Below are 27497 nucleotides of genomic sequence, written 5' to 3' on the forward strand. Positions count from 1 at the left end.
GTGCTTTAAGCGCGAGACACATCGACGATTGGTGCATGCGAACCGCATGCGACTGATCGTTACGACTGTCGCCACGACTAGTCGTACGCGTGAATTTGAGACACATGGCCCGATGCGCGCGTGCGATGCGTCGTCGGCGTCGCTCCGCCCACTGTTTTTGCTCAATGGTCAACTACGACGATCGCTGAACTGAATTTGTAGATTCCGCGCGTAGTTCGCAAGAAATGGATAAAGCGGGCAATCGTGAAGCGTTTTCCGCCTTCGGAAACAGTCCGCGCACACGCCGGCCGCGCCTGCCAGCTCGGCACACTCAGCGGCTCGAACCGGCGCAGACCACAGTAGCAACCGCTTGTCGCTGCTCTTCCGAATCAATCTGATCGCTAAAAAGAAGTTACAGATGCGAGAAAGTAGGTGTTAGTGTGGTGAAAAATTCTGCTAGGGATTGTTGTCAGGGCTTATTTTAAAAGCGGCGATCAGATATCTGCCGCGATGCAAGCCTACACTGACCGGCCGTGGATGCCGCGGCGCGCGGTGAGGCGAGCGGCCGAGAGATGGCGATACCTGCGCGGAAGCATCGAAACAGGCTACGCAGATGTCTTTGTCACCGATCGCTCAAACGGCGGTTATAGCTTAAATAAAGTTCCACATTCGAGAAAGGGGATGATAGTGTGGTGAAAAGTTGTGTTACGGATTGTAATTCGCAGTGACAGCTCCTGAGCCGTGAAGTGTGAGTTGTATCTTGTCAATGTTTCGGGTATGTGTTCTGGAAAGGGCAACATGTCCAGACGAGGTGACTGAGGTAGGCCTCAACTGTCTGGCTGCAGCAGGGGCATTTGGGACGCATGTGTGGTTGTCATTGATTTTTTAAGACTGTAGGGATGACAGGCAGCATTGCCGCAGAACTCACTGATGAAAACTTCGCCCTCTCTGGGGGGAAAAGCGATGCCAGTGAGGTAGCTTGCAGAGACAACCAGAGGATAGCGGTGGTTCTTGGTAATTAGGGGGGTAGAATGGTGGTGGCCGGGTCAAGGGAGCGGGGATATGATTAGGGCACCACCAGCGGAGGTGTATAGTGAAAAAAAAGAAGAAATATTGTATATGCTCACTTTTGACATCAGCCTCTGATTCCGCTTCTCCGGCGTTGTTTTCTGCCACCACGGTATAATTTCCGGCGTCTTCTGGTCGCACGTCATCTATCTCAAGAGCCAACGTTCCGTCCGGCTTTTGCTCTGGCTTGAAGCGGCTGCTGGGGCGAAGGGGCCTGCCGTCCTTGAGCCTACCGGGCGCACAAAAGCCAATGTTTAAGGTGCACAGAATTTGGGAAGGTCTTGCCATTTGTGTTTGCGATAAGACCTATGAGCGGTTTTTAGTGTCATTTGCGATAGTATGGTATATTGAAACAATGAGTGCGAGACCTGTCCTGTCGTACCAATAAATTATGGGTTCTCAAGAGGTACTAAGAATGTGATTGACCAGTGAAGGTTCTTATTTGCTTTATTTATCATCGTTATGCGTGCGTCTCAAAGCCTAGCCTAAAGCAGAGATTATAGGGCATTTGACGAGTAACACCCGTGCCACACGTACACGAGAAATGTCATTAAGCGCTTAATGTCTTAAGTTTTAATGCCATTAATTTGTTGCTACACGCCAAAATCTAATGCCATTCGCTCTAACGTCATTTTTTGTTTAAGGAATTCCGCACAACTCATTCTCCTTCACGAACGCCTTAAATCTGCCTACCCTCGAACGCAATGAGCACCAAATAAAACCAACGAAACTGTCAGCACCAGCAAGTTGACGCGGAAACGTAGCTCAACGTCGAAATAAGACAATTTTTGTATACTCTTGGTAGCAATGTTATGAAGAAAACGAAGTTCACTAAAACGCCGGCAAAAGGCAAAACATCGTGTTACTCGTCGTTTTGAAATTTTTGGATTTGGCTACCGCTGGCAGGTGACCGCAGCTGCTGAAGCCACTTTTAGAAACGGCTCACACCATTTTTTAGGAAACACTATTTCTCATAACGTTTTCTTTCACAAAAAACATTTTAACCCTTGTACGCAGTTTTTCTCTAGGTTAAAAACTTGTAAAATATGAGTGCATTTCTCTTTTTGGTCATTATCACCATCATGTCTAACACATTTAACGTCTTCGTGTTTCCGCGTGTAGCACGGCCCGCCCAAATAATGCCATTCGGTATCTTAAAAGCAGTAAATGTGCTTTTTCGTGTACGTGTGGTACGGGTATAAGGCTTCTTTAGTTTGTGAAACACGTTGTGAAGCTTTTCTTTCCTCCATGGGTCTAATAATAAATAGGCTGGACGATGAGGTCCCAGAGGACGTAAAAGTCCCTTACCATCTGACGCTCGTAGGGTTGCTGCCTGGAGCGAGCTTCGCCTCCAGCCTGGCGGGCTTTCCTTCTGTCAACGTCGTGGGTTCAAGGTCCTTCTCGAAGGCCGGCTTCTGCTGCTTGGCGCCGGCTTTCTCCGGCTTTGCTGCACAGGTAATGAAAGAAAGCACAACTGAACCCGCGCACAAAGCTGTGATAGAAAACGTATAGTGAGCAGCGGCTTGCCCAGTCGAAACGCTGCTTACTCGTCACGTCTGCTTCGGATGGTGTCTCCCCGTCGGCGTTCTTAGCGACCACCGCATAACGACCGGCGTCCTCTGGCTTGACATCATCAATGAGAAGGCACACGGTGCCGTCAGGCTTCTCCTGGGGCCTCACACGGTCGCTAAGACGGATAGGTTTGCCATCCTTCAGCCTATAGGCAGTGGAATCAAAAGAAAAAAAGGACCTCAGAACTTGGTATGACGCAAATAGCATACGGCTTTAAATATCGCCCGAAACTCGAGGTCAAACTTCCGTGTATTTATAATTCCAAAGTTAACTTTTCAAACCCTCGAAAAAGTCTACAGGAGGATTGCTTCCATAAAATATCGGCCGAAAGGCGCATAAATTTCTCCCTGTAAAACGTTTTCCGACACCCCATTGAGGGTATGGGCTGCTCTATGTGTATATAACACCTTGCCAGGTAGGATAGCACGCGGACAGGATTAAATGTACGGGCACAGATTTCTTATCGTCAACACTCCTTGTGGCTGCACTGTCATGGTTTGAATTATGCATTGATTCTCAGCGCGTGCCCCCTCCCCCAAGCGCCTTTAGTAACGAGCGCTGCAGCAGCAACATTTACGTTTATAAAGCATTGTCCCTTATCCACTGCGGGTGTGTGCAACTCTGTGGGTAGGCATCATTTTGCTAGAATAACGAAAGCAACTGTTGTGTATGCACCGGAGCTTAGGCTAACGTTTTGCTTCGAGGTCTTACGACGTCAACCTGTACCCGCAGCTTGAAGTACGATGAGGGCAATAAGTACTTTTTTTTTCTAATGGGTGCTGCTTGCCTATGTTAGACGTCAAAGCGTGATGTTAGGCCTAACGTCTTATGTTAGGCTTGGCGTTAGGTAACCTTCAAGGTGAGCCTCACAACATGCCAAGCAACGCCATACTCATTGAACCTCGAGCTGTGGTTACCGGTTGACGACGCTAGACCCCAAACGTTTGGCCGTTACGTATTCGTGTCTCTCCCTTCCTCTGCTGCGCAACAAACGCCATTACGCAATAAAACGAACCTTGTTACGCTTCTAGCCACTAGATTGATGACTTATATAGCAATACACACGAAAAAAAGACGAAGCTAACGAACTTGGCACGAAGATCTAGCGTTGTTGAGTAGTGGTAACCTGAGCGAATGAAGAGACGACCTACCACTGTATGTCTATCGGCTTGTCTGAAGGCGCGAGCTTGGCTTCCAGCTTTCCCGGTTTTCCTTCAGTCAGCTCAGTCGGTTCAAGACCTTTCTGGAAGGTTGGCTTTTCGTCTTTGGCTCCCTTCCGGGGCGAGGCTGAGTAAGAAATATGACAAACTAACACGTCAGGTCTCATCACACAAACAGTAGCAAGCACTCGAGTTAAAACTGGCGCAATATGAATACTTGCATAGGTTGTACGGATGTCTTACTGTAAGTAGTTCGCGTGTTCTTACATAGATAATAAATGTATACGTTAGGTTAATTTTAGCCTAACTCTGCTGACATTACCTTGGAAATATAAATATTAGTGTGATTTTAAGACAACGATGCAGAGTAATACTACAAAAAAAAAAAAACGTGAATACGAGATGTGGTGTAGTGGTGGTCAGAGAATTTAGTCGCCAAGTTATACCTCCTTATGTGTTCTTTGGTTACCAAGGTTGCACCTAAGAAGACTGGTGGTACCGTGCGTGGAGCGCCAGAAGATAAATAAAATTATATTTCGTTGTTTGCAGAAATAAATATTAACTTGTGTGAAATGACCCACCCGTGGATACAACAAAGCAACAAAGTTTTTTTTCCTGATCTGTTTACTAATACCACAGAGTACACTCAATGTGGACATAATTAAGTTACCGTCTGGTAGTTTTATGAAGCGGTCGTCTTTGGAGCAAGCAACAAAAACAATTTGCTCACTATCTACGTCCGCTTCAGATGGTGTTTTTCCGGCATCATTTGAAGCTACAACAGCGTAATGACCAGCGTCCTGAGGCTTGACATTGTCAATGACCAGGGCCAACGTGCCGTCAGGCTTCTGTTCGGCTCGAACGCGGTCGTCTAACCTGACTGGCTTTCCATCTTTAAGCCTGCAGGAAAAAAGCATGAATATTAGGAAAAACAGGCTCACAGAATCAACCATTTGGCAACAATCACTTAGTAACACTTTGGTCCTTCCCTTTCATGCTTCTCAATAGGTGCTCTCCCTCATTTCAACCATGATTTCACGTACCATTCAACTTTTGTTGGCGCACTATCTGGGGACAGCTTGGCCTCCAGCCGTGCCGGTTTTCCTTCAGGCAGTGTCGTAGGCTGAAGCCCTTTTTGGAAGGACGGCTTTTTCGTCTCTTCTCCTTTTGGCTGAGCTGGGACAGAAAGTAAAAGGATTTGCGTAAACGGCAAGATTAATCAGCCCTTATCCGTCACAACGTGTCTGTACTCTTCTCTTTCCGTATAATGAGGGTAAGTTTACCCGTGTCCTACAGGCAATGTTAATGCGCACAACTTACTTTTGACGTCCGCCTCGGATGACGTTGAGCCCTTGTCGTTAGTAGCCTTAACTGCGTAGTGGCCCGCATCGTCAGGGACAACTTTATCCAGTTCTAATGCAACAGTTCCGTCAGGCTCTTCGACCAATTTCACATGGTCTGTAGGCTTCACTGGTTCTCCATCTTTTGTCCTGCGTGCATGAATGCGACAAAAAGGTGTGCTTAATTCACCACTAGAAGTTTATAAAAATTGCTTTATTGTACTGGAACAATTGGAAGAAGTTATCCGCGTTTTATTAATAAAACTATTTCAAGTAATCATAAAAAATATAAAAGCGTGAGCACCATTTTTACGCTGGTAACCTACGTGCTGACGCCTCTCTATACTTCGTACGGTACCCCTTTGAAAGTGTTTTGAAACTGAACTCTGCCATTGGGTTTTGATTTACAATGCGTATCCATTGCTTTAGAGGTAGCTACTCAGAACAAGGCTTCTACCATTCCACCGGCGCTGGATTGGAGGCCGGCATCTTGGCTTCCAAACGTCCCGGCTCGCCTTCTGTCAGAGTAGTCGGCTTGAGTCCTTCTTCAAAGACTGGTTTCCTTTCCAAGTCAGCTGGTTTTGCTGCAGAAGAGAATATTGTTACAGTAACAGTATATTGTGAGGAACAGAGAACTGCACAAAAATCACGTGATTTTGCCTGTACGCCACACACGGTACGTACTTTTGACATCAGCGTCGCTCGCAGCTTGGCCCTCGTCGTTCCCGGCCATCACACTGTAATGACCAGCGTCACTGGGGGTCACCTTGTCAATATCCAGCGCAATAGTTCCATCCGGCTTCTCGTCCATCTTGATGTGGTCAGATGGTTTGAGTGGCTCTCCGTCTTTCAGCCTGCGAAGTGGAAACGTCAGCCGGTGGTAAGTTGGCGACCCACATTCCAGAAAGAAGGAGCAGCAAAAAAAAAAAAAAAGCACTACAGCTGGGAACAACCTGGTAGCAACGAATCGCAATACAGGTTAAAACAAAGGGAACACAAAAATTTCACCATTTCACGTCAGAAGGAGCGCTGCCCTTGGCCAGCTTCGCCTCCAAGTGTCCGGGACTACCCTCAGTCAAAGTAGCATCTTTCAAGCCCTCGGAGAAAGCAGGAGCCTTCACGCTGTCATCACCCTTCGGCTGGGCTGCAGGAACATTGCACGTAGCGTGAGGTTAAATTATTTTCGCCAGGACAATAAAATTCCACACCAAATCAAGATACAGACGCCATTTTTCGCCACTTTTCCTTTGTGCATCTAACAAACTACCCTGAGTCTGCTTCCACAATGCACGTGAATGCTCTCCCACTGCGCCACGAGAGGGAATTCGGTAAATCACCAGGGCGAACGCAAGATATGGCTCGGAATTGTAGCCTGAGCCGTGACGTCAAAACAATGCGAGCAGGACGTTTTTGAATTGGGACGTACGTCACACGGTGGATCAGATTCTAAAGTGGCATTGCCTTCTCGGCCTTTGTTTGCTCGTTTTGCTCATTGAGAGTCGTGATTCTGGTGCGTTGCGGAGAATCAAACAAATGTTAGAGCTTTTTTTTTAGGTAGTAGGTGCTGTATTGCTTACTTTCCACGTCAGTTTCCGAGGCCACCTGCCCTTTGTCGTTATTCGCCTGGACCTTGTAATGGCCGGCGTCTTCAGGACGGACCTCGTCCATCTCTAGGGCCACCGTGCCATCTGGCTCTTGTGTCAGCTTTACGTGGTCCGAGGGGACGACCGGCTCTCCATCTTTCAACCTGTCGGAGACACCAGAACGAGCTTGCTTAAAGGAGCCATGAAGAGAAAATGCAAGTTGGTTTTATTCGAAAGATTTCGTGTTTTATAGTGCCCCCAGCGCTTGTCCGGATACAAACGGTGCTTTATTCACTGAGAAATTAAACAATTTAGGTTAAAATTTTGATTTTCCCGCTCAATCGTGCGTTTCGTAGTCCCAAGTGACATCACGGGAACCGACCGCTCTGCAGCCTAGAGTACCTTCATTCACTCATCCGCCGTACAGGGTAGAGACACGTAACGCTGGCGCCGCCATGTTCGGTTGCTCGCTCGCCGCCGAAGCAAGTCATTGTGTCAAAACTGCGCTAAAATTATCGCCGCAACGCGGTTTACTGAAGAAGTTTGAATCATATTGTCTGTTTCGCGTTGCTAGGTCTCGTGGGAAACGAAAAGAATAACGCGTTGAGCCCGTTGGCCCAATTGCGGCGGCACGGGACCGTTCAAAGGTTGTCTCCACCCTGTACAGCGGTTGTGGTTTGTTCCCGCGTTTCTTTACGTTCCGTAACCTAGATGGCGCCACCATACCGTGGCAAGCGTTTGGTTTGTTTTTGCCCGCATTTAAACCTGGCTTGTTTTTGTTCTGGGAGAAAATATTCGTTCCTTGAAACAGTGCTCGCTCGACAAATGGGGTCACGTAAGACACCGTTGCTTGCGTCAATCGGCCAGTGTCGTCAACCCCAAGCCCCGTAGTGCTGTGCAGCTAAACCAAAGCATGCTGTGCGCAGTACGAACAGCAGAACGCATCAGTACTTCTATGTTTACATGTGCTTTCGTAACTTCCACTGTTTGTCCCATCATTCTTATTGCTTTGTAAAGAATGTGCCCTAAATTTAAGCGCAAATCGCTCGTTCGTCTAGTTTGTAAGCTCTACCTAATTTGCGTCTGCTTCTGCCAGCCTCCGCCAATCGCAGAGCTTAGCCCATGTGACATCACAGATTCTGTTGCGGGAAATGAGCTGGTGGGTCGCATGACCATTCCCGTTTTTCCTAATTATGTAGCTTATTTGAGCGAAGTTTACGTTAAAAGTGGTGTCAGTATGATTCTAACGACACAATCTTTTGAATGAACCAAACTTGTGTTTTCTCTTCATGGCTCCTTTAATTACAGCGCTGAGACATTCACGAAGGAAAGGAATACGCTTACTGCGACCAAAAGTACCATGAACAACGCAGTGAGGGTCCGTTGTAACCTACACTCTTTTAAGTGTGTCCTATAAATTTTTAAGCGAAAGTAGTGGTATGTACAACGGAAAGACAATGTGTAGTCCTATGGCTATTTTATGAGGGGACCCGGAGCTAGTAGCAGAACCAACTTCCTCCGAGTTTACTCAGTAACGTTCCGAAATGAAATTTAATGTCCTTTACAAGCATCCTAAGCTCACGAGCGTGTGAAGACTTCTACTGTGGGAAGAATATTTAGCTTCGGTGGTACAGTGACATGGGGGCAAAAAAGCTCGCATACAATTTTTCTTCACGCTCCCTGTCTGTAGAAAAATATACAAAAATAAAAACCAGGGTTGTGTAGGAGTTGGTTTAAAAAAAGTAGGCAGAAATAGGTCTGGTACTAATTACGTGGTTATAAAACTCTTTTAGGCCATTTGTTCACAGGAATTCTTTGAAGCATTTAGCTAATCTTTAATAAAATAATTTTCTGGGCTTAAGCACTGTGGTGAGGCAAGATGTAGCACGTTCCTCAGTGTTTAAATTACAGAGACACGTCAGGACTTAAAAAGCATGAGTCCACCCTTGTGGCGCCACGCCCACTCAACCTCGAGATTTTTAATGAAAAAAAAAAATCAGGGCCTGCAGGACTCGCAGATGGCTTGTGCGAAGGTTGTCCTTCCCCAGGAGAAAAAAAAATCATGGAGGATTTCTCACAAAAAGTAAGTTCATGTTTCAATTATTCGTGCTTCTCATCCCTAAGGTACAAAGTCTGTCCTGTACACTCGGGTTCATTATCACAACGGGCTACGTACCACTGCACCTCCGGTTCCGGATGACCAGGCACTTTCGCTTCCAACTTAAGAGGCTCTCCATCTTCCACGCGCACTTTGGACGGCAAGCTCTTCGCCACTGTCGGAGCGCTTTCTACGAACAGAACAGACAACTTCGTTGGAAGAAGCGATTTGTGGAGAATTAACCGATTTTCGAAAGCAAAGTGTTTATAGTTTGGGCTTCTTGATCATGTGCGAGGAGAAACACTGGCATACCTGTTAGCGTAAGATCGGCCTTTGATGACGCTTGTCCCATGGTATTCTTGGCTTTGCACACCACCTCGCCAACCTCGTGAGAGGTTACACACGTAATCTTGAGTGTGTACGTGTCCCCTTTTTCTAAGATAGTTATATTCTCAGATTCAGACAGTATGGTTCCATTTAATAACCTGTCAAAAGCAAAAGAGACAAATAAATCGACAGTGAATGGATTAGGGATTCGACCGTATTTACTGGATTGTAGAACAACGACTGGAAGAGTGGTATGGCTGGGAAACTAAAAGCGACATACTTAAATCCTAAGTTCGAAATACAAAGATTCTAACCGACTCCCGATCTCTGAGTGAGCCGTGGTTTGGGTTCACCACGTGTACGAAACCCACGAAACGATCTATACGAGTAAAAGTAAGCCTTTTGATGTAGGTATGAGGTAACTTTCGGAACCACGCATGCATACAGTGTGCTCGGCAGTGTATAATTATAAATCAATTATTCCACTGTTTGAGGGAGTAGCTAACTTGCTCTGAAAAAAAACAGGTGCACGTGTCGCAACGTTGGAACGCCATTACGTACGTTTTGAAAATTGATTCGGTCCAAACCATGCATCCCACATTCGCGCCCAAATTTTCCGTGGTTCTTTTATTTCATGGTCTATTTCGTTTATAACCGAGACTGCCACCGCACGGGCCAAAATAAAAACTATTTTTGTTTATGGGCACTACGTTCCGTACGGCCGATTGGAGGAGCGTCGCACTTCATCGGCGCCAATGAAAAATATTTGGAGCCAGTTTATGGTAGACAATATTTTTGCACGAAAGACGGCGCGGCTGTTCTAAGCGGTGCTAGGAGCAGATGGTTTGGGCGCTAGACGTATAGATCAAAATACTTGTCTTTTCTATTTCGATATAACCAGGTCAGTTCGGTTGCCAACCTTTGTTTTAAACCAAAAAGACCAAAAATTAGATCTTTCTGCAAAATTTAAGCTCGAAAAAATCAGCCGGGTGGGAAGGAGGTAAAAGAAAATCAATTTTAGAGCTCTCTTCATAACGTTGCAACACTCTGTATAACAGTCTCCGGGAGTGACAAAATAAAAATAATACAATAAAGTAATAAAGGTGAACATTATTTATCAGCTGAAAATAAAGATAACGAAATAAAAAAAAAACTTAGGTTACGAGAATGTTTCTTACGTGGATGTGCGAATTTCACAGCCATCGCTCAAAAGTGTGCTGCGTGGAAGCCCACAAAAAGGACGTGTCTTACACGCCTCGTCGGCGAGAAAGTGATTTTTCTCTTCATACCGGATAAAAAAAGGTGGCTGGGAGAATTCTATATTCATCTGTGTGGGTTATCTTGAGGGCTTGCCATTAACAGGGTCGCCCATGAATGAGTGAAATCGGGGCTCTTGCCACTGCTGTACACGTTCCAGCGCTATATTCCCACCAATAAACAGGCTTGGTACGTCGCAAGTATGCTCAAAAGTGAGATGAAGTATTTGGACGCGTACATAGCGGCCACAATGTCTTTGAATCCGTGTAACCAGCGGCTTCCCATGATTTCCCATGACGAATTTTCATTGAGAATGGGAATGCAACCCCTACGCAAGTATCAAACGCCACGAGGCAATTGCCAAAATAGGTTGGAATGCACTCTTTATTCCGCCGCTTATGATGGTCTCAATGAAACAAACAAATCCGATGAGCCGAACATAGGTGAGAAACATCGTGGTTGATTCGTTGAGCGATGACATAGCACTGTGAACCGGAGAAATGGTACAAGCAATTGAGGCTCACAATTCCCCATTTCTGTGTGCCTCAAAGGAGTGCGTGGTAGCAAAAATCCTGCCGCTGCTTATCAGGCGTTCATAAAATGTGTAGTTTTTTTTGTTTAAATGCCGTGTAGTTACCAAGAACAGTTCCAAAAAATGTACGAGAAATTGCCTGGCAATTGCGTTGCGCACGAGAAACAGTCGTGCTTTGTAACACTTGTCCTAACTCTAAGCGTACTTGGGGCTTAATAATCGCATGCGCGTCATTTGATTTAACCGCGATTATTCCTCATTTATAAGAACGGGAGGTTCGCCAAACATACACACATATACCTAGATGTAGGCTGTGTAGCCCCGCCCCCATTGCGGATTGGGTGGGGACGCTCGCGCCGTGCCTCCTCGGTTTGCTAGGCACGTGGATTAAGACCGTCCCCTGCAGCTCTTACAGACGCCATCTTCCACCGCCTGTCAGTGACGTCCAACCGCGCTACCGGTTTGGCAAACTAGGCAATAAGCGTTGAGCATTGACTAGTAACGTTCTTCCTCTTGACAAAATACCAAACCAATGATTGCCGAGCACTCCTCCTCGCCGTCTCCCTGTCTCTCTCAGGTAGCCTCCTCTTCGGGCATCCAGCCATTCAGCGTGGGAGTTTAGTCGACGCATTAGCTTAGGATTGGCTAACGTTAATAAAGTTTCTGGCTTTACTGCTTGGGAAATCCCTGAAATCTTCTTTGCAGTATCTCTATTTTAACCAACTGTACTTTCAAAATGTATTCATAAACGTTCGGCCACCTCATAGTGAAAGCAGGCTGTACTAATTTCGCGATACTAAAAGCCCAAATCTGCAGTCACTTACCAAGTAACAGATGGCGTTGGGTTTCCTTTAATTCGTGCCTGGAATACTGCTTCTTCATTAATAGTGACCTGGATGTCTTCTAGCTCCTTGATAAAGACGGGTGCTTCACCTGTATAGAATTAAGGTGAATGAAAACAACAGAAGTAAAACCATCTGTCAAACCAACTCGTGAAAAAAGGAATGTCTGTACAAGTGAGGACAAAACAAACTGAGCGCGGATTGGAAATTCAGGTGATGTGCTACTCCGCGTTAAAACCCTGGAGGTGAACATGAATGCAGGTAATCGTTCGCTCTTCCGAGTCGCCTACACGTACAGTCTTTGTCAAAATTTTGTGGGCCACGGCGACAGGGGCCGGAGCAGGCGCGTGGCCGAGCAGGGGCGCTGCGCTTGCCGCTGACGGCTGGTTACGCGGCTAAAGAGAGCGAGGGGAACTTTCGCTCTTGCTTTTGTAATGTGTCCGGCACGACAAGTGCTGCGCAAAGTGCCTGCGTTGAAGCGAAGTGCGCCTGATCTGAGAAACCGGCCCCGCTGCACTTATCGCGCCAGCCATAGCTACGAAAGGAAGCGCGAAAGTTTCCCCCACTCTCTTTAGCCGCGTAACCAGCCGACAGAGGCAAGCCCAGCGCTCCTGCTCGGCTGCGTACCTGCTCCGGCCACGGTCGCCGTGGCCCACAAAATTTTGACAAAGACTGTACAGAGAACCCCGGGCTAGCTCTCACTTGGCACAGAACATTCTTTTTGGTCACTTTTTATGGTCTTCTTTTTGCTTTGTATAGATCGGCAGGTCAAGATTTGAATAATGAGACCAGAATATCAATACGTCGCTACCGTCAAATATGCTGTTTTGCGTAGTGTTTGTGTCTAAGTTATTGTGCTTTGCAAACGAAAATACCCACTTAGTGTTATGAGGACCATAACAAGAGCTGCCTCTTGAAATTACTACAATGAACATGGTGAATAAAAAGGGTCGAACCATTCACATGGTGGGGGTTTATCAAATCAAGTTGTCTTGGTTTCATCTGTTGGTGCACATTCACGAAACAAAAAAATTGGTCGCCTTCCCACCCTGCAAAAGCGGATGCCCAACAAAGCTGTTGTAAACCACTACAGATGGTGATGGAGGAGGGTGTGAAATGTTTCTCGTCGTCTCGGCGGGCTTGTCGGTTGCGCTCGGTTAGTGTCACTAGATAAAGGTACAGAGTATACGCACTCTTTTCTCCTGTTGTTCCGTCCGGCCGCCAGGATCATTGGTCAGTTCGCATTACGCGACATTTGTTTACACTGCGACGGTTCATGGCCATTTTGTTGTTTATGCGTTTTAGTAGGTCAACTCTGGTAGGCTTAACTTGTCCTGCCTTCTCTGCGGCTGCGCGCAACTGCCGTCGTTCAGAATGCGAATCAAAACAAAGATAACGCGTGTAACAGCATTTTAGCAGCAGAAGTGTGTTCGAAGGCGCCGTTTTACTGCATCCTAGGTGGTGTTGTTAACAAACGACCCGGTCGAAGTCAACTGCGAAGCCGTAAATGCGGCGATCTCGCAACACTGATAAACGACAACATGGCCGCCGTTGCTGACTTGCGTGCCCCAGTGGCGGTGCTCTACACCCTATCTACTGACACTACGCTCAGATTCTCTGGCGGCAAATGCTGGGCCCTGCCTATCCTTGCGCATGCGCTCGGCATCTTGGGCAAGTACTGCTCAACCAGTGTTGTACACAACGGCGTTACAAGGAACGGAGTTCCTGGAACTAGTTCCTTTTTGGAGGAACGGAGGAACGCCACCGTTCCATTAAGGGTCGGTGGAACTGTAACGGTAACTCGTTACGTTTTTGAAGGAACGGCAGGAACGGCGTTCCTGCCGTTACATCGCTAGGATTTGGCTGTTTTGATGGCAAGGCTCGAGTACAAAAATCCACAAAGCGCTACTGCGTTTCTCTTCCTATAAGATGGTCAGTTTGCCCGCCCTTCAGCCGTACGTGCTTCCTCGAAAGTGAAATGCAGAAGAATAACTACGCAGCAGGCCACAGCTTGTGCTTGCTTTCATGCTGGTTGCTTACGCGGCGCTCGACGGGGGAACAGCGTAGCCGCGAGAATGCTTTTCACCCTTCATCATTTGTCTGGGGAGGCCAGAAAGTGCGTCTGGGCGATAGAATTGTTCCCTGGCGGGGAAAGAATAGAGAGTTTTAGCAGTCCGTCCGTTCTGTCGTATGCGTTGTTACTGGGTTGACCGGGACCCGGCTGGGCACTTGGGCATTCATCACGGTAGGGGGATTAGTTCCGCGGGCCTGCCTTCTCCATGTCCGTTCCTCCGCACCCTTTCTAGTCGCCCTTCCACGCGCTCAGGAGCAGACCGGTTCCGGTGAACCCGGTAACAACGTAGCCAACGAAACGGACGGACTGCTAAACGCGATCCGGACTTTTCGGTGTTGGACATTTCGGTCCAGGACGTTTCGGTGTGGAAATTTCTGTGCACGGACATTTTGGTGCACGACGTCTTGGCCCAGACATTTTGAGTGAGGGATGTCCCAGGCATTCTTTGAACATTTTAGCTTTAATATTGTAATTTCGTGACTTAATATGATTTTACGTTCGAGACTTGTGCTTGCGCCGCCGTTCGTGTGTTTCGTTTCCTGGCGGAGCATTGCCACTCTGGCGGAGCATTTCCACGTGAAACCCAATTTCTGTAGCAAATGGTAAAAATTAACGTTGTTAATTTGGATCCGTTCAACCATTTTTTTATTATTTTAACATTCATGTGAACAACCCTAATACTTTAAGTGTTACCAAAGCGCTTTCCTTTCACTTCACCCAACGGTGCAAGACGCTGCTTCTTTTAGTTTATTCCTCCCCCCCCCCCCCGGCAAAACTTCCGCGAAAAAACAACAGAAAACGAGGTCGATTAGGCGCGTGGGCATTTCGTTTTAATTATTCTCTCAATCAATCTCGCCCTCGTTGCATTCGGTGTCAGTTCTACTTAAAACTAACAAAGCAACGATCGCACTTACGGTGACGTTACTTAGGGTAGGGGAAAGCTGCGCCCCGCCGGCAATCATCCCCCTCAGTAGAGAGGGAGGGGTGTCGCTTGTGTTTCACCATTGCGTCCACTGGACTTCGAAAACTTGAAGACGACTGTTGCCGCTCTCGTCACACTAGCCTATTCATTTTTTTTCTCTTTATAATGTGAGGAAGCGATGTATACCTGGGGTGTCCATGATATGCGCCACTTGATGAGTTAATTCCCAAAGGGGCGTCTGAAGGCGCAGAAAGAGCGATTCCTGGAGTGGGGGCGCCGTCGATATGACCGCGACGCGCGGAAGCGCGTAGCCAGGAAACCATAGTGGCCATTGTGTTCTCAGCGGCTTTTTGGGTAGCTTTTTGTGTCACATTATAGAGGTTTCGTGCGACCATGGTGAATATAAAGCTTTTTCTCTGTTTTAAACGCGAAGTGTGCTATTGTTCTGAATGTATCACCCAATTCCTGCAAAAGCCTCCACTAAGAGGCTAGCAGTATGTTCTAAATAAAAAATAAAAAATCACTGCGGTGACGCTTCGGAGACCGTGAACTCCACCACGCCAGTAGGATTTTCAGGGGAAACCGAAAATAATATGGCTGAAAAAAAAAATCTGGTCGAGATTCGAGCGTACAGGCGGGAGGTGGGAGGGGGTGGGGGTGCTAGAACAAAGAAAATAAAAATGTGGTAAATGTAGGCTTGTAAACATTAAACGAAGGTTGGTTGTCCCGAAAACAATGGGTGGAATTTGTATGCACAACCGGTACGCGCTTAATCAGCATTTAGGACATTAGAACCTGCGGCTGTTTTCCAAAAGGCCCGTTTTTCCTCCCCGACAATATCCTAGACCAATGTTCACGAATTCATTTCAGCAAGGCAGCCCAGCCTACGTAATACTCTTCATAAGGTTTTCTTCACTCTGGGGGGCTAGCTAATGTTTGTTTCTTTTTGGATATTGAGTGTGCATGTAATTCATGTAATTTGAGGGTGTGTAATTAAAAAAAATACAAGAGAGGCGGTAGACCATCGTAAACACGGGTAATTGTCTTAGCTAAAAAAGAGCGAATATAAATTAACAACCTGTCATAAATGAAAAAAAAAAACGTGAGCTAAAGAATTCAATCGGCTGCATAACAGGTGTCCCTAGGAAGAGGTATTAAACAAAAATATATAAAATTAGAATTTCTAAAAATACCTGGCAAACATCGAACATAGCATCAATCAAGAAAATAAATTCACTGCTCCAGATTGTTGTCCATAACCCACGTTAAGCGGAAATAAAACTATAACGGCTTTCGCAAACAGGCAAGCGCCGGATTATTTGGTCGCCGAAAAGTCCGTACACCGAAACGTGCGTGCACCGAAACGTGCGTACACCGATATGTCCGTACACCGATATGTCCATACACCGATATGTCCGTACACCGATATGTCCGCACCGAAATATCCTGCACCGAAATGTCCTCGAGCCGTCTGGAGTTTGTCCGGTGCTCCCTGAAAAAAATCGCCAAGGAGTGTTTCTTTTGATTATCTTTATCTCCAGATAATCTGCTGCCGGTGGTGTTAATATTCGTATAATATACGTAGTTCGATGTGATTTTTAAATGCCTCACTTAATTTCGACCCAGGATTATCCGACACTATATTTTAATTTAAAAACATAATTGTAACGTTAATGTAACGACACGTTCCAATTTTCGAAGTGGAACTGGAACGCGTTCCTTTCGCAATAAAGGAACTTGTAACGGGATTTCGTTTCAAAATTGGCAAGGAACGAGGAACGGGCTTTCGTTCCTATTTTGGAGGAACGTGTACAACACTGTGCTCAACTTAGGGACACTAGTCCTGCCTAGCCTTCAAAGATAATCTGCAACATAATCTTTACCAGGAACACATAGTGGGTGGTCCCATTGCTCACAAGCGCCTTATCATCCGTAATGCGGTTTGGATGCTTGTTTTGTGGTTTCCTTAAACGAATTCTGACTTCTATGCTGTATACCTGATTAGCCTGACGCATACGCTCGGCATCTTAGGCCTTGGCGTTTTGGCGTTTTTGCCCACGGAAGTGAAACCGTTGAGGGGTATAGGTATATAGCTTTGCTGCAAAAGTCTGAGGATGCCTTAAGTACTTCTTATAGGCTTTGGATGCGAAAGCAAGAATGTCCCAATGAACGAGTGAGACACCTTGCTGCCGCCTCGCGTTGTCGAATGGTTTTGTAATCTTTCTGCCTGAACGGCTTTGTTTTGTGATGCGCCTTTGCGTTTTTGAACTCCGCATCCTATGCGTTGCGCCGCTACTCGTTGCTGCCGCCGTTTAATGCGAGAGTTGGCGACAATTGTGAATTCCGCTTCTTGTCTGTTCGCTCGTTTGTTCGCGTTCTGCTCCCTTAATCTGCGGCCACGACACTGGAGTCGACGGCCACCTCTCGCAACTGCCAACTGGCAGTATGGAACGCCTCGCCCTCTCTACCGACCACGATTTCTGTTCGCGGTCATCTCCCGGCTCGGGCACCCCCTCTGGAAACGAATTCTGGGCATGCGTACGAAGGTTAGAGGTAAACAGCTTCGCTGTAAAATGTAGCAGCATGCCGGCGTACCTTTCAGCGTCAGCATTGCGCTAGCTTCCGACTCCCCAGCGCTGTTGGACGCGTGGCACGTGTATTCTGCGAAGTCATCGTCCTCCACGCGTTGAATGACGAAGCTGTACGACTCGGCTTCGACGTCTGAGGAAATCGTGATGTTGTCTGATGGCGACAGCTTGTTGCCATCTTTCTTCCTGAGAACGTAATCAAGAACGCAACGATATCAGCTCGGCGCCGGAAGATATTAGAATGAAGAGTTCTGATTTTTCGCTGAGCTGCATGTGCTATCGTGTCTAAATAAATAACTGAAATGAAATAAGCCTCATGAATGTCCTTGAACCGCGGTATTTGTGAATGCCCACCGTAGTAGACCCCAGAGGCTTCGATTCCATGACATAACGAACGAACTTTTTTAGATGCAACGCATCTCTTTAACTCGCCTTGTCCCGCGTCGTTGTCGCGGCGTAGTCCGCATCCCTCCCCCATTCTCCTCGCCGCGGCATCTGCGCGCTCCGCCGCTCTCACCGCAGCGCCATCTGTGCGTCAGCGCGGTCAGCGCGCAGCTTGCGCTCGGCTGCGCTCGCTCCCGTCGCCGTGCCAGCTGTGCGTTAGGGCGCAGCTTGCGCTCGGTTAAAAATTTACACCATATTCCCGCGAGGGGAACCATGGGGTAGATGCGACGCATCGGGGGTGAACATGCTGCGTAAATAGGATACACAACAACAGCAATCCACACGCTGACATCGCTAACATAACGGAAACGCAACGGCAACCCCCGATGCGTTGCATCTACCCCATGGTTCCCCTCGCGGGAAGATGGTGTAAATTTTTCACTCAGAATAAGCCTGTCATTGAGCCAATTCATTTGTTTCAATACGATAACCCCACTACTGTAACAACTATGATAACTACGATAACCAACTACTGAAACTAAATCTATTCGATTGACTGGAACCTGTTGAAAAGTATAACCCTCAAGGATTAGAGGCCTCACTTTGAAGATAATCGATTACAGGCATCTTCAAGCTACATTCTCATCCATTTGGACATGATTGTTGGGAGGAGACGCTGTAAACAAAAGGACCTTCAGAATAGATCACGAAAGCACCAGCAGCTCGAGCTATGGCTATGGGTCGTGCAAAGGCGACACGAACGCACTCACCAAACGACATCAGGGGCTGGAATTCCAGTGATTGTTGCCTGAAACTTCACTGTGGATCCTGTGTTAGCTTCCTGGTCTTTGAGTCCCTTTATTTTTGGAGCCTCTGGCTCTGAAAGGCAGCAGTACGAAAAAAATTAGACAAGGGTAGAGGGTGCGCACATTTCTTTAAAGAAACACATTTTGAGAAAACTGGGTAGCGGTACGCAAAAGAAGACTGCACTACTGCTGACCTTTCACGGTAAGCCGGGCCTTGTCAGTAGCCTCGCCCTTTGCATTGACTGCTTTGCACGAGTAGGAGGCCTCGTCTCGGATCACGAGGTCTTTTAACGTTATTGTATGAGTGTCTCCGTCTTCCTTGATTTCCACTCGCCTGCCTTCATACAATTCTTCTCCATCCTTGTACCTGAAATGAGAAGAAATAGTTAAACGAATAACTGATATTCAGGTGTGCATCATTTTGAAGAATGAATAGCTGTACCGTTAAGCCATTATACCTCGATTTCAGATAGCCATCGTTAATGTGCACTGTACAAAATATGGCGAGGATGCACGACAAAAAAACTTCAAAGGGCGTGCAAAAACTAATTTTCTTCCTAGATTAAAGGGACTCTGAAGTGAATATTTCAAATTTTTATTTGCGACCGCATTTGAAGTGCAATCTATGTAATCCATTGTTTGACCATTTAGCGAACATACAGCACGTTTTTTTATCTATAAATGACTGTAGAAGAGAAAACACTATACACCATTCGCGGCCGCCACACCAACTACTGTGGTAACGTCACACTGGTTTTTCATGCCTTTTCTGGCTAGCCCAGCCTAAAAAACTTCAATTGTTTACCCATTTGTGTGTAAATACCGACATTCTGTTTGTTGGCTTCACAAAATTGGGTTCGTGCTATGTACGTATTTGAAATAGTTTGTTCGCCACAGCTGCAAGCTAAACCCACAAGGCTGGCCCACATGTTCTAAAGCACCTGTGGGTCTGTTCCGCACGTATACACCAGAACGCTTGATAATTGCGATCAGAGTGGCGAAGAGAGCCCATGACGAAGCCCAGCAATGAGCTGATTCGACAAATGTGGTTGTCGCTGGGGGGGGGGGGGGGGGGGCAACGCGAACACAACGTTTTGATTTGTTTTGAGTGACGTTATCGGGAAAATCATACTTTTAAACAATTGATATGTCGGGCATAGTTATTTGTCAAGTTTAGTTCCTTAGATTCATAGATTGGTCACTCGCAAAGCGAAACCACCGGAACTATTTTATAAAATATTCCCTTTAATGACATCTCATAATTGTTTACGATCAACCAGGCAAATGCCCGTTGAGGGGAGAGTCGCGGCGAAAATGACAACTAAACAGAAAGTTCCTTTTTTCCCCTCCGACTGAAGAAAACTGCACACCTAGTAAAAAAAAAAACATAAAATAGACGTGTAAATTTAAATAAATGTAGCCGCTTGAAGCTTGTTGGCCTTTTACAGAAAGGTTGGTGGTTTCGCCTGCGTCTTTTAAAGACGATACTTTTTCTTGGGCTACTTAAGCGCAGGAATTTCGGTCTGTCGGTATGTCTGTCTGTCCGTTACTCGATTCATCCACCCAGCCAAAGTGAAACAGAAGCTGCGCAATAGTCTCATACACCAACAGCCAAACCTAAACGTGGAATTCCGGCGTCAATGTTCATACTTGCCAACATTGTTGATCAATAACAAGATATTACGCAATCACAAGGCATATAAATGATATTTGCAGTGTTCCTTTATTAAAACTTCTACGAATGCTTGGTTTTTTCGATATTATAATAAACACTACATCAACTGTAGAAAACCGTCGCCGGCTGTTGGCGGCATTTAAGAAATCAAACGGCAAACGCAACGAAAGGTTTCACTAGATAGGTTCCACGTTCCGCTTGGAACGCTCGTGGAGTAGGGCAACGTAGTTGTATAAACGTTGTAGTAGGGTGCCTCAATTCATGAACGTCTCCACCGTACGGCAGCGCTGGCATTGAGGCACCCGACTTGGAGCAGTGGAACGCGGCAAATTTAAATTGACTTGAGCAAACTTCTAGCGTGTTATCTTAGGAGGAACGAGACGGGAGAGGAACGGCATGAGAGGTCAGCGGGAAAGAGAAGGGAAGCATTTACTTGGCAGGGGCACCAGTCGACTATCGTCTTAAAGGAGAAGATACGCGGCTATTTTTTTTTCTTTCAGCCTTTTCCAGACAAAAAAAGTAAGGCGCTAACTGAAACGTGGAAACTTACCAAGTCAGTGTTGGCGTTGGCTTTCCTGCAACCCTGACCTCGAAGCGAACCTTGTCTCCAGTTACTGCTACAGTGTCCGCCATGCGTCGGATAAACGTCGGAGCTTCTGCATCAGCTGGCACTGAAAATGACAGGAAGGTTGTTCTCCGTTATGCACAACTAGTTATTTTAGTCTTAGTGCTCATTTCGGACGCGCAATCGCTAGAACACTTGGAACTGCTGTGTTCATTGAAGACTAACTGGTCTAATTGACCGATGGACATTTGTGATTCATCATATCTTGAAAAGGGACAACAGTTGTTTTCTTGAAGGACAGTAAAAAATACATCAAAAATCATCACTTAAAGTTAGATTGAGATGCATACTTCAGCCTTCAGTGGGCACGCGCTCATCAACTATACAGCGCTGTTATCAGCACTAAATTTACGCTGGAACTACTTTGGCCATCACGCTCGCAGCAAAAAAAAAAAAAAACTATTTGGATATGCTTCAGCGTGGGAAAAGATTTCATATTTGTAGTTTGAATAGAAGCAAACAGCAGGGTTCATATGATTTGTTTGTGGACACACAGACCTGCTCCTGAGAATAAAAGGTACCATACACGCAAAGAACTCGCCTGTGGCTGCCCGGCTTGGAATGAAAAGCTGTGAACTCAGTAAAAAAGCTCTGCCATTTCCACAGGGTTCGGAAAAGACATGCAGGAGAGCGTACGTTGCAGGCTGGCTAAGTTATAAATAAAAGAGGTTGGGTACATATTTCGTTCCCTTAAATTTTTGGGAACCCCCCAGATCGATGTTTTTCTGTACACCCGGGATCGGATAGCTTTCACCCACAGTTTTCTGTGCCAAAGTGTAGCTCATTTGTGTGCCCTTGTGCATGCCGTTTCTTTTGCACGAATAGTTTGTCTTGCGCGCTTTGTTTGTACTAGGTTGCAATAAATATGCCTTGAGGAAATATACTGGCCCAACCATCAAGCTGGACAAATTTTCCGTTTATATGAACTATTCATAATTTGTCCAGCCAACCAAATCTGCTGAGTAAAGAGAGGTTGGAGTTTTTAGGTTTTTTTTTTTCACGAATAAACCAGTTAACATTTGGCAGTGGTAAGCGTAGTCCTTTTTTGTCATTGTATGTATACAACCTAACGGGCGTTACCCCTAAGTTAAGTCTTATTGTCAGTTATTAAAAAAAAGCCCACGTGATGCTTACGCTTGATCGTCAGCTCCGCTTGTTGTGACACTCGGCCAAGGCTGTTCTTGGCAGTGCACGTGTAGAAACATTCATCCTCCTTCTTGGTATCCTTGACAATCAGGCGGTGAGTGCCGTTGTGGGATGTGATGGTGAACTTCTCACTTTCTTCAATGGTTTCGCCGTCCTTGGACCTGAAGGGATTAGAACGGTCACTACAAGTGGCGCGCACTTGACTTAACATTCGATATGTGTCCAGAAATGGAGCTGAAGTTATCATCACAAAGTTTTAGCATTATTTGGTATTTAGCCGTAGTTACCAGGTGACGTTTGGTGTTGGGAAGCCGGACACCTTCGCTTCAAATACGCATTCTTCTCCCGAATAAACGCACTGATCTTCGGGTTTTTTGTCAAACTTCGGTTTGCCTGAAAGAAGGGACAGAAGTAAAGGAAGCAAAAGATTTAGTCCATCTTCGGCTGCGTGAAAGAGGGTTGGGCTGGAGGTGAATGCCTAATTTCTATGAATACATATGTACATTTTCCGTGTAAATCAAATGTAGGCGTTAACGTGCCCAGAAAACACCTTGTACTGTGTTTGTTCCCGTTTTGATACTCCTCGGCTGGCAATAAAGACAACTTTGGGATAGCCTGCTCATGCACCTCTGAAACTTAGCGACGTCATCGGTCCAGGGCACTCAACTGCCGGGGTGACACGGACTACAAGGGCCTTGGTGTCATTTCTCCGGGGCTCCGGCCTAAACAAACTCTGCGAACGTTCGCCTTAATTTTAGTCCTGTGCGTGTGGTGTGTGTGCATTCCTGCGTCTGTTAGCTTCTGTGTGCTTATCTGCGTTTGTTTGTGTCTGTGTGTTTTTTTGTGTCTTCGATTCTTTCGCTCATTCGCGCTCCTCCCATGTCAGACGGCACCACACTTGTCTGTAACACTGTAGCGGCGTGTCGCCGGCTGCACGGATGACGCCTATCGGTGACGCCCTGTTCGAGATAGCCTGCATCTGCGTGTGCGCAACCCCCACAACTCGACCAGCCTGTCTTTGTTCGAGTTTTTGGCCGCCGATGTTAAAGAGGATGACCCAGCTAGGAGCGCTGTTGGCTGCAACGGTCTCGACGTGCACGTCGAGCTGGCGTTGCTCAGCGCACGCCGCTGCTGCGTCATCGTCTGTTTGGTGCTCCTTCGCGTGGGAAAAAAACTCTGCCACGTCATCGTTTTGTCAGCCTGCTGTGTGTAATCACGCGTAAATGCACGGTGTTTGTAGTCGGTCGATGGCGGCGTCGGTTGGATTTCCTAGAGGAACTTTTACCGTTCAAGTGGCCGTGCTTTGGAGTCAATGGCCACACTGAACAGAGCGATGGTTATTCCCTATTATGTTGTGTATTTTCTCGCGCACAGGGAAAACGGCTGCTACAGGACAACCATATGTTACTAGTATAACTTAATTATATGATAGCATTAACAATTATGATTACGATAACAATGAGATAACACGAAAGCCTTTTATGTCGTGTCATTCAGTCGACCTTCAAAGTCATTGGGCGAAAACAGCAAGTCAACAACCGTCATAAAAGTTGCCCCTGGACGCACCTAGGGAGGTAAACGCGAAGCGAGCTACAGCATGACTTGGCGGGAGGGGTTCAAACAGCGAATTAAGAAGGATGACAAAGTGAATAAAGAGTAATCAAAGTGAATTAAGAGGAACAAAAGTGAGTTACGAAGACACAATAAATAACCGGAAATCAATGTGAATTAACAGGAATCAAAATCAGTAGAGTGGATGACTGAATGAAATAACATAGATCAAAGTTAATTAGCAGAACTCCAAGTGCATTATAGGTTGAAAGTGAACTAAAGTGAATTAAGAAGGCAGACCAATCAAACCAAGAGGAATCAAAGTTACTTAAAATGAATGTTACTTAAAATGAAAAGGAACCAAAGAGAATTACGGTAGATCAAAGCGAATTACGGAAGAAGACAAAGCAAATGGAGAGGAATCAATGCGAATTGAGACCGAATTAGTTTGAATTAAAGAAATTAAAGTGGATTACTCAGTGAATTAAAGTATACCACAGTTATTTAAGGTGAATCAAGCATAATCAACAGGATCGAAAAGTGAATTAAGACGGATCCAAGTTAATTTGTAAGAAGGACGAAGGAAATTAAGAGGCTTCTTTTTGTAATAAGAACAATCAGAGTAAATCAAATTGTTTGAATAAATGAACTAAGTTATATCGAAGTGAATTAACGGAATCAAAGTGAATAAAAAGAAAATATGTGAATTAAAAAGAAAAACACACAAAATTTAGGATTATCCAACTAAAGCTTATCCAACTAAAGTTACCTAGAGTAAATTAACAAGGGAACTAAGATGGATAAGCGTGAATTAAGGAGGTTCAATTCGAATTAAATTGGTTTAAAGTAAAGTACGAAGGAAGATAAAGAAAATAGACAGTAATCAATTGGAATTAACAGGAATGAAAGGGAATTAATCTAAATCCCAATGAATTACAGCACATCATTCAATAAATTTACGTCAAAGTAAAAAAGTTGAATTAAACAAAATCAACAGGAACCAAGCTGAATTAACAAGGACCCAAGTGCATAAGTAAGGAAAAGGCAAACTGAGGGGTTCAATATGAACTAAGAAGAATCCATGCGAATTAAAAGGAATCAAAGTAAAGCATGACGCATGATTAGGTGAATAAAGGATACAGGTTTAGCATGATTTTTTAGAAATCAGGATAAATCAGGATATTACATAATATACTTTCCTTCGTTTTTATGATTCGCATTCAATATTGCTCATTAATCGTCTTGTTTCGTAAAAGGCTTTGATCCATTTTATTTATGTTGGTTCATGTTAATTCACTTTTTCCATCTTAATTCACCAATTCTTTCCTTCGAGTTACTTTGATTCCTCCCAATTCACATTGATTCCTCCTAGTTTGCCGTGTCTTCCGTCTTAAATAACAGTCTCGGTTTTGATTAACTTAACTTCCTGTTAATTCATTTGATGTAACTTAGTGCACTTAGTCACCCAATTTACTTTACTGTGATTGTTCTTAATTCACAGCAATTCTTCGTAACTGGCTTTGTCTTTATTAGGCCGCCTGGATCCATCCTAATTGCTTTTTGGTTGCTGTTGATAAATTTGGATTCCTCTTAAAATCCATTTGATATACGAAAATTCTCACTTACCCGCTTTAATTCACCTTGATTCAAATTATTTGACTCTGATTCCATTTGATTCACACTGATTCCTCTCCATTCGCTTTGTCTTCTGAATTTACTTCAGTCCATCTGAATTCAGTTTGGTTCACGACAATTCTTTTCATGAGACCTAATTAACTAATTATTTCACTTCTACATACTTTGATTCTTGCTTTGAATTCTTTCTTAATTCACTTGGTTTCATTTTTATTCACGTTAAGCCAACCTAATGCCCTCAGTTATTCATTTTATTTATTATAATTCCTTTTCGACTGTTATTTCACTTTCATTCCTCTTAACTCACTTTTATTACTTTTAATTCGCTTTTTCATGCTTCGTAATTGGTAGTGTCATCCCCTCATGCCCACTCATGCTTTGGTTCACTGTGAATGCCTTTTTCCCGCCGGAGGCGCCCAGGGCTTTTTTACACGATGGGTGTTGACTGCCGGTTTTTCATGGTAACAATGTTGTGCTCCAGCAGCTATTTTCCCTGCATGCGAGAAATTGCACAACATCATCGCGCACAGCCATTCGCTCACTCTCCGTTCAGTGCCCTCATTGACCTCAAAGCATGACCACTTGAACTTCAGGATAACAGCAGCTCCGGGAAAGCAAATTGTCGCCGCCGGCGACCAACTACTAACCGCGGCGCATAAACTAGCAGCCCGCAACGAGCGGTTACACGTAGCAGTCTGACAGAGCGATGACGTGGCAGAGTTTTTTTCGAACAGCGACGCAGCAGATAAACGATGACGCGGCAGCGGCGTGCGCCGAGCAGCGCCCGCTCTTCGTGCGCCTCACGAGCGGTGCCGCCGGCAGCGCTCGCGGCGGCCAAAGAATCCTCCGTAACAGCGGCGGACGAAAGCGCCAACAAAGAAGCTGATCATGACAGGGTGGCCGCGCACCCCCAGGTGCAAGCATCTCGAACCCCGTGTCATATGGGTGTCACCGACAGGCGTCGTCCGTGCAGCACTCCGCTCGAGTGTTATAGACAAATGTGTTGCGGTCTGCACATCCATGTACAATTGGGAACGATGTACAAGCACCTACAATCCTCTATGAGAGGTATGTAAATGTGTATATATATTTAAAACATGCTGCACACGCCACAAGATAAATGGTCCAACAAAACTTAGAATGTTGAAGTAAGCTTGATGCCTGGATTTAAATGAGCATGTCAGGCGAAATTCATTTTCAGTCTATCGCAATTCACGCGACTCGCCCTGGCACGGCTGGCCAGCGCCCAAAAAGTGTAAGAGGGTCGTCCAAATACAGATGAACGCTTTTTCAAAAAATTTCCAATCCTTACTTTGAACAGTGAGTTTTCCTCGCGTGGAAGCCGATCCGTACTTGTTGGTGGCCACGCATTCGTAATCGCCTGCTAACTGCAGTGTTAGTTCGTCAAATTCCACCTTGTAGGACTTTCCTTGAGGAATTTCCTTAATCGTGGCTTCCACAGTGATTTCATCGCCATCTTTCTTCCTAGAAAAAGAAATATCACAAGACAAGATAAGACATGTTTTATGATACATAAACCATATATTGCGTCATAAGTTACCATTACTTGAACAAAGAACCCCGAAGGTTTGTGCCTTAGTGTGAAAATTATTTATGAACTTCATAGTTGTCAACGCTTCCCAAAATTTCGCAGAAATTGATACGTAGGGCTCCGTTTTGTGGTATTTCTAATTTGTCATATAATTTCGATACAAACGTATTTGACCCATAAAAAGGCTATACGTTTAGAAAAGGTGTCGCATGGCATGTTTTACAGGGCGTGCGAGCTGCAGTCCAAGGCTAGGCGTATTGACAGCGCTACCTACCTGATGTGAACGAAAGACCGCCAGACAGAAACTTGCTTTGAACGCGCTGGAGCAGGCTGGTGCCCACAGCACGTAAAACACCCAAAAGCGGTATCGTCAGAAGGATTAAGTCGCTTCTGCTCCCCAATGGTTCCATATTTCGAGATCGGGTACGAGTTGTGGGTAGTGGTAATAGACAAGGTCGCCGCCTCTTAACTGTTGATTATTTATCGGTCGCATGCAGGCCCTAAGCTTACGCGGCTTCGATGGCTGCTCTCACGACGACAATCAACAATTTTGCAATGCTCAAAACAAACAAACAAAACAATCGGTGGTCTGTCAAACAAACAAACAACGCTCAAAATTTTTAATTTTATTTCGAACTGACGAATTGTGCTTTGGTTCTTTTTCTTCTTTTCTGGTGCTTTTACTTTTCTCCGCACTTATTGTTTTCCCTCTCCCTTTTTTGACACAAACAAATATTCTCCAAAAAAGTAGGCGCTGTAAACTTGTTCCTATTTGCTTACT

At 45.6% G+C, this 27497-nt stretch overlaps 1 protein-coding gene across 1 annotated transcript in view; it reads right to left on the reverse strand.

The window, feature by feature from the left end:
* Obsc (Obscurin) overlaps positions 1–27497 on the reverse strand; it is a gene marked incomplete in the record, with an annotated part of 215126 nt that overhangs the window by 65359 nt on the left and 122270 nt on the right. The window contains 21 exon segments of the mRNA XM_077686554.1: positions 1107–1276; positions 2356–2494; positions 2595–2764; positions 3771–3906; positions 4510–4679; positions 4823–4955; positions 5100–5269; positions 5577–5703; positions 5804–5973; positions 6128–6263; positions 6697–6866; positions 8879–8990; positions 9113–9285; positions 11741–11849; positions 17350–17528; positions 18497–18605; positions 18727–18899; positions 20758–20878; positions 21967–22139; positions 22266–22371; positions 26477–26649. Coding sequence (XP_077542680.1) covers positions 1107–1276; positions 2356–2494; positions 2595–2764; positions 3771–3906; positions 4510–4679; positions 4823–4955; positions 5100–5269; positions 5577–5703; positions 5804–5973; positions 6128–6263; positions 6697–6866; positions 8879–8990; positions 9113–9285; positions 11741–11849; positions 17350–17528; positions 18497–18605; positions 18727–18899; positions 20758–20878; positions 21967–22139; positions 22266–22371; positions 26477–26649 — 3119 coding nt within the window.

This window comes from Haemaphysalis longicornis, unplaced genomic scaffold, assembly GCF_048455015.1.
Source record: "Haemaphysalis longicornis isolate Haplotype H1 unplaced genomic scaffold, Haemaphysalis longicornis Haplotype H1 scaffold_1, whole genome shotgun sequence".
NCBI classification, from domain to species: Eukaryota; Metazoa; Arthropoda; class Arachnida; order Ixodida; family Ixodidae; genus Haemaphysalis; species Haemaphysalis longicornis.